Source organism: Halichoerus grypus, chromosome 3 (assembly GCF_964656455.1).
Source record: "Halichoerus grypus chromosome 3, mHalGry1.hap1.1, whole genome shotgun sequence".
Taxonomy (NCBI): domain Eukaryota; kingdom Metazoa; phylum Chordata; class Mammalia; order Carnivora; family Phocidae; genus Halichoerus; species Halichoerus grypus.
In genome coordinates, this window is record NC_135714.1 from 1,134,308 (window position 1) to 1,154,759 (window position 20,452).

At 47.3% G+C, this 20,452-nt stretch overlaps 1 protein-coding gene across 4 annotated transcripts in view; it reads left to right on the forward strand.

Moving 5' to 3' along the window:
- The window catches only part of NSD2 (nuclear receptor binding SET domain protein 2), an 86,895-nt gene that overhangs the window by 53,555 nt on the left and 12,888 nt on the right, over positions 1–20,452 (forward strand). For all 4 annotated transcript variants that reach the window (XM_078068296.1, XM_078068298.1, XM_078068295.1 and 1 more), the window contains 9 exons: positions 2,075–2,193; positions 4,487–4,568; positions 6,013–6,134; positions 16,628–16,759; positions 17,253–17,376; positions 18,351–18,551; positions 19,149–19,328; positions 19,905–20,061; positions 20,197–20,402. In XM_078068296.1, the coding sequence (XP_077924422.1) occupies positions 2,075–2,193; positions 4,487–4,568; positions 6,013–6,134; positions 16,628–16,759; positions 17,253–17,376; positions 18,351–18,551; positions 19,149–19,328; positions 19,905–20,061; positions 20,197–20,402 (1,323 nt within the window). The remainder of the gene's footprint in view (positions 1–2,074; positions 2,194–4,486; positions 4,569–6,012; positions 6,135–16,627; positions 16,760–17,252; positions 17,377–18,350; positions 18,552–19,148; positions 19,329–19,904; positions 20,062–20,196; positions 20,403–20,452) is intronic.

Genomic DNA, 20,452 nt, shown 5'->3' on the forward strand with positions numbered 1-20,452 from the left:
TGTGGCTGTCCTCTGGTTCTTCTTAGGCCTTCAGTTTAAAAAACAAAAAATGCAACTTTGCTTTGGTCATTGGAAAGAGAAGGGAGGCTTAACACTATTAAGCTTGGAGAGAACCTGTAACAGCGGTCAGATCTGTCATCCGAGCATGGTTGGACACATGTCATGGAAAACCGACATTTCTAACATAAAAAATATATGGTTATCAATTTAAAATACAAAACAATTCTGTATCTCTCAAGGTTCATGACTGAAGAGTTTTGGAGAGGTCAAATATAAAGTGTTTCAAGACTCACCTAAAAGGAGACCAAGACCCAGAAGTCATTGCACTAGTCACTGTGTGCACTGGCATGTGCTTCTAGACCACTTCTAGACCAGCACCGCGTGCATCCGACTCTTTCTGCGCACGCACTTAGGCGACCTTCCTGTTTGTTCACAGATGCTGTTGATGTTAGGCCTTTCTAGATCTCCACATCAACTGTCTCTTATATTAATATTGAATTTTGTTCAATTTGTTCAGCGTTTGTTGCAAATACTATAATTTAGAATAGCGAGGATGTTCTGGATTTGTGCATTTTCTTTAAAAGGCAGACGTTCGCTTGACTCTTCATCAGTACACTAGATCTAGAAGAGTGGGCCTTTTCAATGACTGGCTTATTTAAGAATGAGTTAGGCTTTCCTGAAGCCAGATTTAACTATAACCCTTCAAGAGTTAAGTGTGACTGTGATTGTGTGTACTGAGTACTTGGCAGACAGGAGGACAGGGTTGCTTTCCACTCTCAGTGTATGTCAGGTGTGTGCTTGTCCTGGAGGCCCTCTAGCCTCCCTTTTGGGGGCCCCCAATGCCAATAACCAAGATGATGGGCTGTGTCGGTGGCATCAGCTGTCCCATGGCCTCAGTGTGAGGAGTTCAAACAGATGCCCACATTGCCTACGTCTGTATGAAACGCCTGCTTTCTTACTTCGGGTGCAGGGGGAGGGTCTTAGGTAAAGGACGGTGACATCATCTCACCTGTGTGAAGGTGAGGTGGCAGTTGCTGCTCACAGATATCTGTAGCTCAGTGGACACATGTTGATGAGGTTGGGCAAACCGGATTGAGGAGGTTCCGGCAGGTCAGGCTGGCTCTGCCCTATGCTGGTTGTGCTTGGTGAGCCGCGGAGCAGACCCCACTGCTCGGCAGGCCTCTTCCCGGTGGGCCTCTAGGGCCAGCCCATAGTGCTGGGGGCTCACTGGTCTAGGACTGGCAGTACCCTCACCACCTCCGCCTGTGCTGAGGCCCTGGGCAGAGTGACCAGGGTGTGGCCAGCTGCACGTCCTCCTGAGGCACTCTTGGATGCCACACTCCTGGCTGTGCTACTCTGTCCCACCTGGTAGTAAGGTTTGAGGATGACACCGCCCTCCCATCAGATGTCTGACGAACAGTCCAGGGATAAACCCGGAACCTCTGTAAAACAGTCATGCAAATGGAAATACTGGATTTGTGCTTGAAATAAACATTGGTGTGTTCAAATTAATCACCTCTCTAGAATTTGCGCTCTTACCTTATTACATCTTATTTTTCTAGGTCAGGACCTTAAATCTTGAATTAGTTGATATTCCTGGAAATACCTAATAACTGGCATAGTTAACATGGAGAAAGCCCTTAATTTGCAGATACAAAAGGAGTGTTGCTACTTAACATACTTCTTTCAGGAAATGTATAAAAAGTAACAAGTTGTGTACTTTTTAAAGTTACATTTAAATTCCACTAGTCTTTGAATGTTAGTAATCTAGTGGGTTATATTTAAATTTAATGCTATAGTACATTAAAATGTAATTATAACAAATACCAATATAATAATCTATAGATTAGATAAGGATTTTCCAGAATTTGATGTTACAGGAAATGGTCCCTTGCAATTTGCAAAATGCAAAGAGATTTGGTCTGTAATACTTAGGCCCTGGAAACCGACAGGATTACAGGAAGCCCATCAGGGGCTGGATTTGCACATGAATGCCCTGGCTAGGTGATCATTGCTTTGGAGGGTGGCTTGTGGAGTGTTTTTCATGTAAGTTTCCCCCATCCCCCATTCCAAGGTAATGTAAATGGGAAAAAAAGAAACCACACGAAGAGGACACAGGACCCTACTGAAGACGCTGAAGTTGAAGATGGACCCAGGAAAAGACTCAGGACCGACAAGCACGGTCTTCGGAAGGTAATTATGCCCCAGGTCTGCCTCGGCTGGAGGAGTGTGTACTGTGTGACTCTTTAGTGGCTTTGTTTCCCTTAGGGGAGGCCGATGGCCTTCCTCTGAGGATGGTGCTCAGCGGGTTTTGTTTTAGAGGCAGTAGGGCTTGCTTCTCTCCTGAAACCCCTTTGAGAAGGCTGCTGAAGAGAGCAAGTTCTTATCTGCCAGGGACTTTAACACAAACTTCTGATACTTGGCTATCAAAGAAAAAATCCAAACACTTTGAATAATACTTGATGTTTAGATTTGATGGAATTGTATATACTAAAGATTGCCCTTGTCTATAGGGTTATTATTCAATGTGTAAATAATGGGTTGGCATGAAAACATCAAAATCTACTAGAGATATGTTATACTTCAATAAAAAAAGTTTTTCAAAATCCATTAAAGGCATTGAAAATAGATTTTATGAATTCATTCAGTTTATTAGTAATTCATGTTACTATTTATCTAATGGGACCACTAAGCAGGCTGTGTGACCACATAGATACAGAGATCCAGCCCCAGGGCCGTCTAGTTCTAGTGTAGTCCACCAGGCGTCAAGGGGCAAAGTTTGCCTGGTACCTGAAGGAGTGTGAATCTGGCTTATGGTGCTCATACGTGCGGAGAGTGTGAGCCCTTTCCAGTGAGCCTTTGTGGCCCAGTGCCGTTTATTCATGAACTGAGAGAGTTGAAACAGACTTTGTATCTTATGCTTGAGTTTATACAGAGTTGTCATGTATCTATGGTTTTGAGAAAAGCTTCATACTATCTTTTACTAATCTAAATTAAGAAGTTCCTTTCTTTATTGTTTTATTTTGAAGAATGGAAAAATAAATTCCACATATTGTTGAAGTGTAAATATGTGGCCACCGCATCATCTATCTTGCTTCTTTTTTTTTTAAGATTTTTTAATTTATCTATTTGACAGAGAGAGATACAGCGAGAGCGGGAACACAAGCAGGGGGAGCGGGAGAAGCAGGCTTCCCGCGGAGCAGGGAGCCCGATGCGGGGCTCCATCCCAGGGCCCTGGGATCATGACCTGAGCCGAAGGCAGACGCTTAACAACTGAGCCCCCCCAGGCGCCCCGTCTTGCTTCTTTAAGGCCATTGTTGTAGTTCAGGGCAGCAGGGAGGCCCTGCCCTATTTTTCTGGCCAAGAGAACATTCTTCCAGACACCTGTCAGGTGAAGTTGTTAGTGATCAAGTATCCAGCCCCGAGATAGGTAAAATTGACCTGCGTGACATCTGTGTTACCTGGCAGCTCACACTCCGAGTATCCCCTCTGGCCATCCGTTATTAAAGCAGCCCTGTGCTGCAGTCAGACTGACATCGGCTGCCTTGACAGATTTGTATTTCATACTTACCTTAAAAAATGTGTGGTCCTGGACATTTGAAATACCAAATTCACATTAAGTAGATAGGTAGAAATGTTTTATTAACCAAGAGCTCAGGAAGTAGCACATAATAAAAGAGAAGTGGCGTCTCCCCCTGGTTGAGTTTTTATCAACCTGAGTAGGCCATATCTTGTACATCACTGCCTGTGCCCGTGACCTTGTCCACAGTCTTGTGGCTGCTTCCATCGGCCCCCGGCAGGCTGGGGAGTGGGGTTGGGGTGCAGGAACCGGCCTGGCCTTGGCACTGCGAAGGGGCAGGTGGCCGTGGGGCAGTGCTGCTTCAGGGCTGTCAAGAGAGGTTATTTTCAACTCCTTCAGATTCTGAACACTGGACAAAATGTTCCTGAGCCCTTCGTGTGTGTGTGTGTGTGTATGTGTGTGTGTGTGTGTATGTGGTTTTTCTCAGTTGTGAAACGTGCTTTATTGATGATCTTTGTGAGGTTTGTCTGGACCTTGTCTCCAAATTGGGAATTGTCAGTGTAGGGATTTAGAGCAGTGATGTTGGCACTGACTTGAGGCCCCACTTCAGGTTGATTGGGCAGCCTCTGGAGCAGAAGGGTTGTTTTCTTCTCCTTCACACTCTGCTTTGAGTTCAGAGGGAAATTTGAGTAGCATATGGAATGCAGCTCACGTGAAGAGTCTCTGCAACGTGACTCTACCATGGCCCGCCAGCCCCTCTATCCCAGCAGATGGTGGGGCAGGCGCAGGGGAGAGCCTCCCGGCTGTGGAAGAGGCGTGAGCCTGGGTCCCCGCTCATGGAGTGTGCGGAGCACATTTCCAAAGGAAGACGTTTCTGTTGCACAACGTTTCAGCAACCTGTGTTAGTTCACATTAGATTTTACCCCCCTTCCTTTTCTTCTTCTTTTTCTTTTTATTTAATAACAGAGAGAGACGATCAATGACAAGACAGCCCGAACAAGCTCTTGCAAGGCCATTGAGGCAGCCTCCTCACTGAAGAGCCAGGCAGGTAATGTGGTTAGCGCTTCTTCCTTGTCAGCTCTCCCAGGCACCTGGGCCGGGCTGGAGGCGAACAGGAAGCTGGGCCGGGAAGGGTACGGGGTGGCCTCCAAGGGGTCTGACGGCTAATAAGGGGGAAGGGAGGTTCTCGTGCAACTGAATGTGTAAGTGGTCGCAGCCCTCCAGCTACATTTTATTGAAGTTGTTTTTCTACTGGTTTCTACTGGGCTTTATTTTCAGTTTAAAATTACACTGAAGAAGTTATTTAAACCAGGAATGTCCAGGTTTCTTACTTGACAGTGTGCCAGTTGTTGCTGTAAATTACACCACTTCTGAGTATCTGCTCGTCTATGTGTATTCGCTAAAAGTAAAAGTAATGACTAGTTATTTCTCTTTCACATGTTGAAGAAACTAGCTTCAAATGTTTGTGAAAAATAAGTCAAAGCAATGAAAGGGGAAGCAGGCTCCCTTTCCCTTACTATCTTTTTGAAGTGTCTGTCTGACAGTTTATTACAGAGAGCTTATCATCTCCAACTCTTTTTTGTTTTTTTTGTTTTTTTTTTTTTAAGAGGGTGGGAGGGGGCAGAGGGTGAGGGAGAGAGAGAGAACCTCAAGCAGACGCGCCCCTCCCCCCCCGAATACGGAGCCCAACGCAGGGCTCCATCTCATGACCCTGAGATCATGACCTGAGCTGAAATCACGAGTCGGATGCTTAACCGACTGAGCCACCCAGGCACCCTCCAACTCTTCTTACATCTCAGGTTGAATTCCTAGGTGTTCAGAATAATTGATAGTTATCTAGCTAAATTCAAGGGACCACATGAAACAAGGTCCCCTACTCTTCCACCATCTTGCCTCCCAGCCTATCACCAACTCTTAATTAGAAAGGAAAACAACATTCAGGGGAGAAAGGAGCGAGAGTTGAAATGGATGTGTTTTCCTTATTTTGCATGAGGTGCTGTGCTGGTTTTCAAAAATCAATTAAATAGACTATGAAAAGAAGGACATTTGTGGGCAGTTTGAATATTGAGTGGATATTTGATGATACGAAGGGATTGTTACTTTAAAAAATGGTATAGTGGTCTTGTGGTTATATTTAAAACTTTATGTTTCAGAGACATGTACTGAACTTTTTACAGGTGAAATGATGTTTGTAATTTGCTCCAGAAGAATGCGGCAGGGGATGTGAAGCTAGGTGTGGATGGAGTGTGTTGGCCCCAGGTTGATGGATTGGGGGGCAGGCCAGGCAGGGGGACATTAAAGTTCACTGGACAATTTGCCTTTGTTTCTGTTCAGATTTTTTCACAGTAAAAAGTTAAGCCTTTACTATGACAAAGGAGCCCAGACAATTTATCTTTAGAACTTCATTTATTACAGGGCTAATTTTGAAGCAGTTAAGAGATTGAAGGTTTAAGATTTCAAACTTTACTTTATAAACCAAAATTGTTTTACAGCAACGAAACATCTGTCAGATGCATGCAAACCACTGAAGAAGCGAAATCGGGCGTCCACAGCAGCGTCTTCCACTCCTTTTAGCAAAAGTTCGTCTCCTTCTGCATCCTTAACTGAGAATGAGGTAAAATACTAATGATAGTGATGACCGTGGTGTTCGTATGAAGGCCATTTAGTTTCCCAAGTTGAAGTGTGAGCAAAAGTCAGACTTAACAAGCATAACACTGGTGTCCTCTCCACAAATGTAGGTGAGTTTCAGATTCTTTAAACTATGTATAAGTCATGGAATGGAAAAAAAAAATCAACTATTTTAGTCTATTTGAGCACCACAGATATACACACATGCACACAGTGTATGTATAAATGTACGTGCATCTACTTTAGTCTGGATGTAGTTTAATTGTTCTTGAAATCTGTCTTAAAATGTTGTGTTCCCTATAGCCCTCACATTGTAATTAATTTTCCACATCCCAGCAAGTCTGCTCTGGTCCTCACATGACACTGTCACTCGAGCTGACTAGTCGCTGTGCACTCACCCCAGGTGGGATGGAGGGTGGGTTACCTGCTGGGTTGGATTCCAGCGGTCTTCAGACCTGGGCTCATGGAGGAATGTCCTCATGCATTCCAGGGTTGTAGTCCTTTAAATCCTGGCGTATTCGTAGATACTTGAGTGTGGAGGTGAGTCAGAACCACCATGGTAATACGACTCCTCTATCTTCTGGATTTGCAGAATATACAATAGCAGAATAATAGCTGCTTGAGGCTATTACCCTCATTGTATCATGACATCTGGACTTCATCACCAAATTTAAAGTCTTTGCTGTTCTCAAAACAAAACAAAACAAAAAACAGCCTCAGAATGCAAGTCTGACACTTTTTTTGTCCAGAGGGAGTTTTGGATTCCCGATTTTAGTGACTACCCAAGGAGTTTATATTCAAGTTTTAATTCCTTACTGTTTTGTTCCCTGTGATCCTCTTTTTCTCATTGTAGACATGAGTTCTGTTTTTAGAGTATTTATGAGATGCTAACCTTGGGCTTTTTTTGAACAAGGCAGTAAGGCAGGGAGTGGATAGACCCCTCGCCCTGTTGGGCAAGAAGGTGGCACTTCTGACCTGGTCTCTGCCACGGTCACTGGTGGGGCCTGGCCGTTCTCCTACTGTCTCTCAGCCTTGGCTGCTTCCTCGCCTTAGATGAGGCGCGGGCCTTCCTGCATCGGGTGTCTTCTAGGGACCTAAGCCATCTGAGGGGGCGCAGACACAGCTGCTCTGAGCGGGGTCTTTGGGGATTCACACCAGTAGTGGGGGGAAGCTGCTCATGTGTGTGGGAACCGGGGCTTTCTCATAGTTTGCTATGTGTGTAGGTGACTGAACATTTCTCATATCTGGGCACATTCAAGAAAATGCAGTATGAATTCTTCACTGAAATTCCAGGGACTTATTGAAACATGGAAAAGAAAAATTCTATACAAAATTTTTTCCTTTTTTCTTGTCTGAATTATGATTAGTATCCTGAAAAATGATGATTCTAATTCTAAAGAAGAATACTAAAAATAAAGAGTTTCAGGTCCATAGACCCTTCCGCTTAAAGTCGGCTTTTTTATTTAAGAAGATTTTTAAATAAGTTTTTCTTTCATTGCACTTTGATCCACTGTCCGATTGAATTTTTACTTCGTTGTCAGATACAGTTGCAAGAAAAACGCTGAGGCTGAAAACAAATCTTTTCTGTCATTCCTGGTCAGAAGCTGTGCCAGCCAAAGGCTTGGATTCAGGGCAGCACAGCCCAGGGTGGACACAGCCGGGGTGGGGTTAGAGCAGGTGGGTCAGGCTTGGTGGTCTGACGTTCACTGGGACCAGGGTGAGTGTGATCTTTGTTTTGAACTTGGGAAGACTTCGATGAAGCATTTTATAATCATTAGATTTCATTGATTTTTTAATTCTTTAGAACTTCAGAAGTGGATAGTTTATTAAATATGTTTATATTATATATTAAATACATTAAAATCATACACTGTCCTGCATTTTGAAGGTGATACATAGATCCCATAGTATGCATTCTGTTGCTTATATAAAAACATATAAATTACTAGGCCTTTCCATCAGGCCACTTTCGTGTGGCTTATATGAATCTTTCATTAGCGTTCATTTTTATAGAATTATATTGTTCATTAAAACCACTTCAGGTGAACAAAAAGCCTTGTCTGTTATGTATTAACACTACTGAACTACAGTACGCGTTTACAACGCTGAACGCCTTTTAGCACGGGAGGCAAAATGTAGTGTTACAAAACAACGTCCTATAAACCACTGGTCCCGTTCTGGTGGGAGTTAGGCAGCCATGAGAGTTGCTGTTTGGGGTTCATACTGGCCCCTTATTCAGGTCACATGCCCACTGCATGTTTGTGTGTCCTGCTTTTATCACCCTTGATTGAAATGGTTTTCACAGAGTTGGTATTTCAAGACATTTGAGGTCACTTGTGGTTTAAATTCTTCTCAAAAAAGGTATATGTGAGAAATAAAATTGATATTGGAATAATTATTACATAGTACTACAGCACCCTAATGAAGAGAATAGATTAAAATTACACACTTGCATGACAAAGGCCTGTGAAGGAATTAATGTGATTTAAGTGTTTTGTAACTTCATTTCTTATTCCCTTAGTAGAGCAAATTCTTATTTTTTTCGCCTTCACTGGTAACAGCTTTTATGGGAGCCCACATCAGCCAAGTTGGATTTGAACTCAGCTGCCCTGTGCTGCACTTAAAATGCTGTAATATTCCAGGATGTCTGCTGCAGGTGGTGTATCATCGTACACACTAAGGGACATCCCTGTCACAATCACTTTATGGAAGATGTGTGATAATCTGTTTTTACTGGTATTACTAACACATACAATGAAGAAAACAGATAACAAATTTTAAGACCAAGGTAAGATACCTAATCAAGGCCATTTACCTGATCACATTCATCTCATGATAGAAACACACTCATATTGCAATGATCCATGTAGATTTCACGTTGAGGGGACGCCCTTCACCTGGGGCTGCCCTGGGCCTGTGACAAGGACTCTGCGCCGAAGGGGCTGGTCTTGCTAGAGGCCACACTTGTCTGCTAGTTCATGACTTGCTGAGTTTTTATTGAAAAATGCTGGCATCTGCACCTTCAGAAACAGAAAACAAGCAGCACACACTAAAAGGAGTCCTCGTCAGCTAATTCCCATTGCCAATGGAATGTACTCAGTACTGTACATATTAAACTAATTTCCAACATAAAAGGCAGGAGGAGTTTTGATTCTGTCTTTTTTTTACTAAGCAGTTTTACTATGACACTGTATACAGCAAATTTGTAGGAAAAATACCATTTACAGTATCATTATGAGCCATTTCACTCTACTCTTCTGATTCAGTGACCGGTATCTCGGGGATACCATGATCAGGTTATTTACAACAACCGCTTCATCAGTTGCTTTTGTAGGACATCCACCATCATACTAAACGTCTAAGTCTTGGGTGACCACCTGGCGTCCTGCCCCTGGGTGTCCGCATGTTTGCATGGTGAGGCACAGGGCTCGCTTGCCCCTTCAGCTCGTGGAGGCGGAAGGAGTGCTGTTCATGTTACCATGTTAACAGCACCCGGCTCATTCCCAGCGCACTCTGCAGATGTGTTCTACCTTTAATGAAAGTTTCTGACTAATACTTGTGTTCTAAACCGTTAAGTAATGTAACGCATGTTAAACACTTAGGGTGCCTGGCGCCTTGCAAGGACTCAGTGGTTCGCTGTTGTGACAATAATGGTTATAACAATAAAAATAATAAAATCACCATCATTCCATTTTTATCCAAAAGTATAACTTTTGCTTTGGCATGAAAAGCGATCCTCTTGACTGCATTATGCACGTGGGGGTAAAATAAACCTAGAAGTGGCAGACACTGGGTTGGTTTGAATAGCACTTGAGGGTACTAGCCTGTGGCTGGGGGTCAGTGGGGGTGGCTCTGCCCAGAGCTGGTGGGATACATGGCCTCCAAGGTGGCCTGAGTCATGCTGTTCCTAAAGGACATGAAAAAGCTCAGGAGTAAATGTAGGGTTCACAGAAAACTAATTATTAAATTTAAAAATGTGAAAAAAGGTCATGTAAAAGTGGTCCAGTTCAAGAAACGATCACCCCAAGTAAAGACTAGCCTGAAAGGCTTTTGACAAGAATTCATTTGAAATTATAGCATGATGAATTTTGAATGGGCAGCCAGTCAGCCACCAACATGTGTTAGGTGCATTAGAAGTTAGCCAGAGAGTAGGCGCTTTCCTCTTTAGGCAGAACTGTCAAAATGGCTGAATAGCATGTCCACTAGGCAGCATAAAATTAGCATCAGCTGAGTACATAGGAGGGCATGGGGTGGGGACAAGGATAGGGGAGTATGCAGTGTTGCTGGGGATATTGGGAAGGTGGCCAGGTGCAGGCAGTGAGAAGGACAGTCCCACAGGTGGCAGAACTGCCCTGCTCCAAATGCCAGCAGCGGTCTTGCTGGGGAATGCCAGTGGATGAGCGGAGCTCCCGCGAGGGCCCACCCATGGCTTCCTGAAGGTGAGTGGAAAGGGCTCCTGTTTTGAAAGAGCTTAGCGGCAAGTAAGTTTGTCTGCCAAGAGCACAAAAATTCATTATGCTACTAATTTAACATGAATTCCCTCATTTCCTAGAGAGATCAGAATAACACTGATACATTCTAGTCTTGTCATCTGAACTGCCTGTTGGTGAGATGACTTTTGCTCATACTGACATAGAACCGTTGTAACGGTCCCATTTACTTGCTTCGAACCGTCTGCCATACACCGCATTTGTGCCTGGTGAGGGGAGGTAGGTACGAGAAGGAACTCCCTAGTATAAAATGTGAGGCATTCGCAAGAGGTAAAAACTTGTCTGAATATACAACAGTTTAGATTGTAGCTGTTTTAAAACTGAAAATTCCCCACCGTGATAGGGCGGTACGTTAAGTAAGTGCACCTGCTGGCAGTCGGGGTTCTGTATTGTTTACCCACCTGCTGTGCGCTTCTGTCTCCCCTGCGGGCCTTTCTTGAGAGTTCATACAGAAGTTAAATGCCTCTGACGGTGATGCATTCAGGTGTACTAGCATCTCCGTGCTCTCTTCATGCACTTCTATCTGTATAAAGACACCTGTTGTAGCTCTGTCTCCCAACTGAAAATAACCCGTGTTTTTTAAGAGGATGCTCCTAAAAACTACCAAGAAATCTAGGCCAAATCTCATGGCACGGAAGCACAGCTTCATGAACATAAGGCCAAGGGTGGCTCTGCACCGTGCGTGGAGGAGTCTTGTCTGTCTCACCTCCTCCGAGAAGGGTTATCCTGCTTCGTAGGTGTTCTCTGGGAGGTTCCCCCAGCTTAGGTGTGTCTGAGTCCAAGGCTTTCTCTGGAAGTTCAGGCAGAAGCACAGAAAGGTTTAAGATGAAGCGTTCAGGGTTTGGGGAGCGGGATAAAGGTGGTGGGGATGTTTCCAGCTGCTTGCACCAGAGGAAAGGATGCAGAAGACTATGCGGAACCTGAACCGTTAGTGACAAGGTCGGCGTTCCCTGGGGTCTCTTTGGCCCTGACCTGCTTGCCCGAGACTTGAGACCAGAGGCGTGCGAGGGCCAGCGTTGCGGGCAGAGCAGAGCCAGTGTTTGCCCAGGGGTGGTGACTCGAAAACCACTGAGGGTCTGTCTTAGCAGTGTCCCCCAAAAAAGAATAAAACTAAGATTGTAGATCAGCATCTTTTAGTTCCCAAAACAGAAAGTGCACCCATGTATGGGTACAAAATTAAAATGATAAAGAAATGCCTTTGAAGAGGGTTCTTGGCCAAACCTGACGTGAGCGGGTGTGGGGCCCTGCTGTGGCAGACAGCTGTGAGTCCGTGCAGTATTTCAGTGATAGTACAAGCGTGTTTCAGTCAAGTCCCCCATTCATTTGTTCCGGCCCAGCAGAAAGGGGAGGCTCGGCGAGGGGTTCCTTGGTGACTTAGCAGCCCCGTGTGTGGTCAGGCTGGTGAGGAGGCTGGGCTCCTGTCTGAGAGGGCAGACACCTGTACTCTGGCAAGTGGACTGGGTTCCTTTCTCGCTTGATCTCTGACCTAACGCTTCTTAATCATGTCTAGCCCTTAGATGATTAACTCGTTCTGGTCCAGGTAGACTTCTGTGTGTGACCTGGCGAGGGCTCTTTCTACTTGGTGCCAGGCCGTCGCACTGCAGGCTTATTAAAGTCAGTACTGTCCTCCCGGTTTTAAAAATCTCTCAACAGAGAGAGTGATTGCTGAGGCCTGCTCTTTATCTTTCAGAATATGAATCTGAATGAGAGTCTTTTTCTAAGAGAATTGAATCTGGTTAGAAAAGGTTTCACAAAATGCTCCCCAATCTGTTACTGTCTTCTTACCGACTCTTAAAGGTTCTTTTTCCCTTTTTCTCTTCTTTTCTTTTTTAAGAAATATACTGACTTCTATATGTTTTAGGATTTTTGGTCGGTGACCTCGATTTTGATCCCTTTAAATACTATTTTTGCTGTTTTACCTAGAATATTAGAAATTACCACTAATTTACTTGCCATTGATGGAAAATCAACCATCCTTAGCAGGTAGGAGATGGTATGTACCATATTCATCATTCTCCTTGTACTGCCTGGGGGAGGGGCATGCTCCCTTCCAGGCATTTTCACCAGCGAGGGCGGGTGTCCCTCAGTGTCAGGCCCTGTCGTCGTGTTAGAGACCTTTGTGACTAGCAGGTTACATATTAGATCCACTTTATAACTTTTTCTGGCCTACATGTAGCTGTTGAGTTTTGGCATATAATTCTTTGGTATAGATTTTAAAGCGTGCTAACCATTCAGGCATGTTGTACCTTTAAGGAATGACTGAAGTAGGGGTGGGGTGGCCCAGCCTGGCGGTGGGGGTGGGGGGTTTGCTCAGCTGCAGGCAGGGGCTTCATTGCTGTTTTCAGGTTGCCACAGGGAGGGCACAATGTGTTGCTCGCAGCAGGCCAGCCCACGCCCCTCCCCAGCCCACTCTCCACGGGACGGCCACTACGGAGGGATATAGTTGGGGCAAAGTGGGGCTGATAGGACATTTTAGAGACTCGTTTTACCCCTGATCAGGGCCAGCCTTGAATCTGGACCAGTGGCTGCATGGCCTGATGCCGCCGTGGCCAGCACTTGGCTCTCACTGGCACCTTCTGGGGCTGTCGGACGACACAGAAGCACCCAGGTTAGAAGGTGAAGCACAAAGACCGTGTGTGAGCTGGAGATCTGTGTGTTCAATGACTCAGACCTAACCCTAGAATGTAGGGGCAGCTAGGATGGTTCTAGTCGATGTCATCTAGAAGGGTCGCTTTAATAAAAGTTATTCTGAACTGTAGTATTTTAGGTGATGAATGACTGATTTAAAAATTATTTTAATTCCACTTTTAATATTTCACTGTGATGTTAACTTGGAGGACCTGTCTGAGATTAGTCTTTTGATTTTAAGCTCATTAAATCTGCTGAGCACAGGATATTTATCATGTGTAAATCCAAAATACTGTGTGAAAGTACTTATAGTTATTTCTTCCTTTACAAAAGCGTAACTTAAACATGAAAATAATGTTGGTTTATAGAAATATTTATTGTTCAAGGTCTGTAATTGTATTTCAAAAATGATGTGGTATTCAACTTGTGAAGGGATTTGTTTTGTCAAAAAATTTTACAATCACTGTGTATACCACCGTCCGAGGCATAGGGGCCCTTTCCCATCACAGCAGAGAGGACTGGGATCTGCATAAGTCACCCTAAATGGCTACATTGTTTCTAGAAGTTGGTTCAAATGTGTTCACTAGGTTACCTTATGTTCATCAATACCATCTTGAAAAATTCCTGTGATACATGTTAAGGAGACAGCCTTCCCTGCCCATAAAGTAATGTATTTCTAAGGCAAATAGGCAATTGGATACTATCACATACTGAGTGGGGAGTAGAGGAAGTATTTTCAGACTCAAGAAAACTTTGAAAAGTCAGGAACTAAGCTGCTTGGAGATCTGTGCTGCCAGCGTGGCTTTGGTGGCGTCGGGAAGCGCCGGGAAAGTCTTGACAGAGTCTGTGTCCGTTCAGTTCCTCCGTTGTTCTTTTTCCAAATGCATCCTACTGGATATGGAATAGACCGTAGATGTCGTAGACTGAGATTTGGGACTGTGTTGGGACCACTCAGGTGAATGTGTCGCTTTCACAAACAGCATCTCCGAGTAAGTGCCGTCACCTGGTGCACGTGGAGCCTGCAGCTGGAGTGAGGCGTGCTGGTGTGGTGCCCTGCGCACTGTGTTCTTCTTGCGGGTGGTTTGCTGAGCACAGAGCCGTTGGACCCCTCCGACCGTGTGCTAGTTGTCTGTCCGGTCGCTGGGAAGGGGCTGGGTGGGACGAAAGTCGCCATCTCCTGCAATCTGTGTCATGGACTGTAATATTGTAAGGTCTGTATTCTGTATGTGTATCTTAGACCCCAATCAGGAAACAAGCCTCATGTGTGTCTTTAACATTTATATTTCCATTCAAAATATGTATTCAGTGTTTATTTCCTCAAAACAGACTTTGTTAATTTAGGAAATATCTCCAAGTGGAAACGTGCTAACTTTTTCTGTAAATCTTAAATAAAAGGTGCTGTTCCTTTCTTTGACCCAGGACTGGTCTGTGTTTTCTGTCTTTCTCTCCATGCAGTTTTTCTTTTTTTTTTTTTTTTTTTCTTTTTTTCTTTTAAAGCTTTCAATTTGTTCCAGCCACAATGAGGGAAGAACATGGGTTGGTGGGTAGGGCACCGGGGCTCTCTCCCCTGGGCCCATGTTGACGGCTCTTTCTTTGGGCCTCGGTTCCTCCGTCAGACGGTTCAGCCTTGGGCTGCTCTTTGAGTGGGGCTGGGCCAGGAGGTGTGGCTACTCTTCCTGATGCCCCCGGGGGCCCCCCAGCGCCCAGTGGCGTCTTGCCTCAGCTCAGCACCCCGTCCCCCTCCCGTCTGTGACTCCGGATCCGATGGACATGTTAAAAATTGGGGTTTGAATGCAGAGTTTTTTTTCGAGTTGCCTTCTTTCTGAATGTTAAATGTTAAAGAAGTAGGGGGTGAGCTGATAGGGAGGGGCTCCCTCTGGCCAGCTTGGGGGGGGATCCTTGCTGTGCGAGGACCCCTGTAATGTAGTATACATTCACGCCGCTATTTCCATCTTCCTGGAAAAGGTGAGGAAATGAAACTTAAGAGGCTGCTTTCTCCGAAAACTGTGTTGTTAAGGGATGTGTCAGGTGTAGAGTAGTGAGGCAGGGACGGTGGGCCCACTCACCTGTCGGCCCTGCTGCAGAGGCCGGTCAGAGCCAGCACGTCCCTCACACGTCTGCCCACTCACCCGTTCTAAGTCCGTGTTTACTGGGTATTTTCCTTCTACTGCTCCCTGTCCCGTCAGTGAGCTCACTCTGGAAAATGTTCATTGATAAGACTACAGAATTGGGTGGATTGGCTGATGGGGTTTGTTCTGTTCTGTTTTGTTTCAGTGTGGCCCGACTTTAATTTCTAGCTTTGTGTTCACTAGCAAACAGCAGGCCGATAACATGATTACTTGTGATTATCAAGGTGTATAGGAAATGTAGTTTATACTTCTGTTGTGTTGAAAAATTCAGTTTTCAACATTCATTTACCTAACAGCAAATGAACACTAAATGTGTTTTTAGTTTGTTTTTTTTTTTTAATTTGAATTTGGTATATGAGAAAATTTTCTTACTAAAGATTTATGGATTTCTATGTAGAGATTTATTATTGCTGCTCAGACACGGGCAGTGTTGTGTGCCATGAGGAGGGAGAGGGTTAGCTCGGGCTGGGTGATTTCTGATGATGAAGAGGGTGGATGAAATACAACTGGGGGGATGGTCCTTTGGTTTGCTCAAAGATCCCACATTTTTCTCCCGGGCCTTTCTCTCAGACTCACCTGTTAACAGTCGGCAGGTTTTACCCTGCCTTTGTCCACTTTGAACCTTCCGGGGAGAGTAGCCCACAGGAGGAGAGCAGGACGGCCAGTTAGTCACGGGGTGAGACTTCTGGGGCACTGGTGTTGGGCCGGCACTCTGGGACACAGACACACTTCCAGAGTAGCCCACGGGCTCCAGAGGCAAGACCACGGTACAGAGGCTTACCCTTTGACGCTGCACTTTGATCCTTTAAAAAATTCATTCGGTATTAATCTGTTTCTCTTACTTTAAAATAGTTGGAACTTAAAGAGATTGATTGGGTAAGAAAGGTCAAGACTCTCAGTCCCAGAGCGCATCTTAGGTCACCTACTGGAGCAAATTGGGTTTTCGTCAGAGTTCCTCTGTCGGGAACACAGAGAGATGTGAAATTTTGTGCCTTTTCTACAGAAATGTAACTAAATGTCGAGGAGGGTAAAGTCCCTTTCTGAGTTTCTACACAGTTCAGTGGCCAGGTTGTGCCGTCACAAGGAACAGCTGACTCCGTATGTTTGCGACAAGTAGCTGGCAGCTGGGGACGGGTGCTGAGAAGGCCTGTGTGTGAGGTGACGCGGGTGGGCCGTGTGACGCCACCACTCTCCGCGACTAGTGAACTGTCGTCCGCCTCCTTCACCTCCAGGTGTCAGACGGCCCGGGAGACGAGCCCTTGGAATCCCCGGACGAGAGCGCAGATGAAACTCAGACCGAAGTGTCCGTCTCATCGAAGAAGTCTGAGCGAGGAGTAACCGCCAAAAAGGAGTACGTGTGTCAGGTGAGGGGAAGGCGGTCGTTTGATTTGTCCCTGGACCTGGTCCCAGGCCACATCTTCACTCTTTCCTTGAACCCCACCCAGCATCCCACTGATTTTTGTTTTGAAGGCGTGGGGTTGCCAGCAGAATCCTGGATAAAGTGCCCCGGGGAGGGTCCTGCCGCCACGCGCAGGGTCTGTCTTTTCTGTTACTGAGTCACAGCCGTCCTGTGTGAGGGACACGCGTTTGTACGTGCGTGCTTTCTGAAGCGTCGGAAGCCGGGGGCCTCACCACCAGCTCCGTGGCCCGTTGGGGCAGGTCACTTACCCGCTCTGTGACCGGGCCTCCTCTGGGAGGTGGAGGCCGCGGGGAACCCCCTGGATGAGTTTGATTTATGATGATAGAAATGTGTGTGAGTTTCCTCGATTTTCACATCTGACTCTAAAGCTCCCGAGTGTAACCTGGAGGTCTGGGTGCTGGGTGTGGCCTTATCGCTGTCCCCTTTCTGCCCCACAGCTGTGTGAGAAGACAGGCAGCCTCGTGCTCTGTGAGGGCCCCTGCTGCGGAGCTTTCCACCTCGCTTGCCTCGGGCTCTCCCAGCGGCCAGAAGGGAGGTTCACTTGCAGCGAATGCGCTTCAGGCAAGTTCTCCTGTATCTTTTCAGCCGTGCGTCCCGCCGCGGGCAGGCCTGTGAGCGTCCTGCGGGCCCTGGAGCCTTCCTCCGAGGCTCCTGCACAGAGCGCTGGTGCGCTTCCACACGTGCGTCCTGGCGCGGTGTTCGTGTCGGAGACCCCGGCGGAGGACAGCTGCTTCCCTGCCGGGCTCTGTGGCCCCCCACCCCCGCAGGCCGGCCCGAGCCCTGCTCTGTGAGGTGGCTGGCGTGGGGTGCCACGGTGCCGTAGGGCCCGCACTGCTAGCACAGGTGACCTAGTCGGTCACGGAACACGGGCTGCTTTAGAGACACAGCGGGAACCCGAGCTGCAGTTTGAACAGAAAGAACAGCTCCGTGCTCTTGCCTGAGCGGCCGTCGGGACTCGGCGGCACGGTCTGGGGGCTGCTGGGGAGACAGGCCGTTCCGAGGCAGCCCCTCCTGTCCACGGCCAGACCTGAGGGTCTCCTGGCTCTCGTGGGAGCATGTCCTAGCTTGGGAAGACACCCGGAGTCTTCCAGAGAGTTCCTCTGACGCCAAGCCAAGGCCGTCCGATGCAACAGTACCCCGCTTCTGGAGGCATATGCCTGCCTATGATTATAAGTGATTCCTCACCGTACTTGGTTAACTGCTCTCAAAAGGGAGAGTAAAAGCCTTTCTTCAGAGGAGTGCCTCCTTTTACGCTTCTGGCTAGTTCGAGTGGGTGTTCCTACCTAGGCTGCCTCCTACTCGGACTTTCTTGTCCTCCAGGGGAAGCTGGAGCCTAGTTCATAGCGAGGTAACCCCTGATGGCTGGACTTTTTTGAAGCATGCTGGGACTAGTCAGCAAGGTCAGAAACAGAGCCAGAGACGTCAGCGGCACGGGCTGCCTCTGACAGAGCTGCTGGAGTTTAGTGGCCCAGGAACGACAATTTAATTCTTGTTCTTTGCACCTTTTTCTGCCCCTTTCTTTAACCGTTTGTTAGGGATTCACTCATGTTTTGTGTGTAAGGAGAGCAAGACAGATGTGAAGCGCTGTGTCGTGTCGCAGTGTGGGAAGTTTTACCACGAAGCTTGCGTGAGGAAGTACCCTCTGACCGTGTTTGAGAGCCGAGGCTTCCGCTGCCCCCTCCACAGCTGTGTGAGCTGCCACGCTTCCAACCCTTCCAACCCGAGGCCATCGAAAGGTACAGGTGCACCCCGGAGCTTCGCCGTGGCTTCGGTGTGCTCACGGGGACGCAGGGAAGGGGCAGGCCGGCGGCCGGCCCAGCTGTCCTTCTGTCACTGACTCGACACGCGCCGGGTTAGGGCTTTTCTTGAGAGAGGATCTGCCTCATGCTGCATTTTCCCTTCTTCCTGCCCTAAGTGTCTTCTTGAAGATTCTTAATTTTAGGAGGGGGAAACCTTTGAACCATTTTGATTCTATTTGTTCTGGCTTTAGTGCTCTTTCATGTATAAGAAAATTTTTTAAGATTTTATTTATTTATTTGAGAGAGACAGAAAGAGCATGAGCCGGCGTTGGGGGGAGAGACAGAGGGAGAAGAAGGCTTCCCGCTGAGCAGGGAGCCCGATGCGGGACTCGATCCCGGGACCCTGGGACCGTGACCTGAGCCAAAGGCCGACGCTTAACTGACTGAGCCACCCAGGCGCCCCTATCCTAGTTATTTTTTTCCATCAAATACTTCAAGTTTATTTCAGCATTAATTTTCTTAATGTGTGGGGGCTTGGTCATTTCAAGTTGCCCTGTTCACTGTTGGGTCTTCAGTGCATGTCTCTGCCTTCAGGTAAAATGATGCGGTGTGTCCGCTGCCCGGTCGCCTATCATGGAGGGGATGCTTGTCTGGCAGCCGGCTGCTCGGTGATCGCTTCCAACAGCATAATCTGCACGGGCCATTTCACTGCTCGCAAGGGGAAGAGGCACCACGCTCATGTCAACGTGAGCTGGTGTTTTGTGTGCTCCAAAGGTGAGGGCCGTGCCGCTGGGGGCTGCTCGACACTGTTACTCTGTTGGAGTCATGTGAGTGGGTGGGGAGCGCTGCTTCTCATGGCTTCTCGGCACTCAGCTCCGGCAGGTAACCCCAGGGGCCGCGTGCAGAGGCGGGGCTTCAGCGCTCCTCCAGCTTTGGGTACTGACGTTCGTGATGTCCCCTGTCACATGCAGTCATACACCGTGATGTTTCTGAATTAACTGTGACTGGTGCACAGACTGAGGGGAAGTTATTCATGGTGGTAGTAAAATGTGCTTTAAAAAAAAAAGATTTCAGGGAGAGAGCGTGCGCTTGCATGGGCTGGGGTGGGCCAGGGGGAGAGAGAGAATCTCAGCAGGGAGCCCAATGCGGGGCTTGACCCGAGGACCCCGGGACCATGACCTGAGCTGAAATCCAGAGTCGGAGGCTTAACCGACTGAGCCCCCCAGGCGCCCCTGAAATGTGCTTTTGAGTCTGTCGCCAGGCGGCTGTTGTTAAGCTGATGTCTTAGCTCGAGGTGTGGAGCTGCCAGACCGCAGGAGGCGGCCTGAGCCAGCTCGTCCTCCCTTGCAGGGGGAAGCCTCCTGTGCTGCGAGTCCTGCCCGGCCGCCTTCCACCCTGACTGCCTGAACATCGACATGCCCGACGGCAGCTGGTTCTGCAACGACTGTCGGGCCGGCAAGAAGCTGCACTTCCAGGACATCGTCTGGGTGAAGCTCGGGAACTACAGGTGCGAGAAGCAGAGCGCCGCGCTGCCCGCCTCCTCGTTCACGTGTGTTCTTTTCCCTTTGCAGGACTGAAAGCACTGAATGATTGTCACTCTGTCTGAAGAGTCTGTGAATCCTCTTTTTAATATTTATAATAGATGGTGGCCGGCAGAAGTTTGCCATCCCAAAAATGTCCCCCCAAATATTCAGAAACTGAAGCACGAGATTGGAGAATTCCCTGTGTTTTTCTTTGGGTCTAAAGATTATTACTGGACGCATCAGGCGCGAGTGTTCCCGTACATGGAGGGGGACCGGGGCAGCCGCTACCAGGGGGTCAGAGGGATCGGAAGAGTCTTCAAAAACGGTACGGAGATTTCCAGATGCAGTGAAACTACACTCTGGGGTACTTTTTGC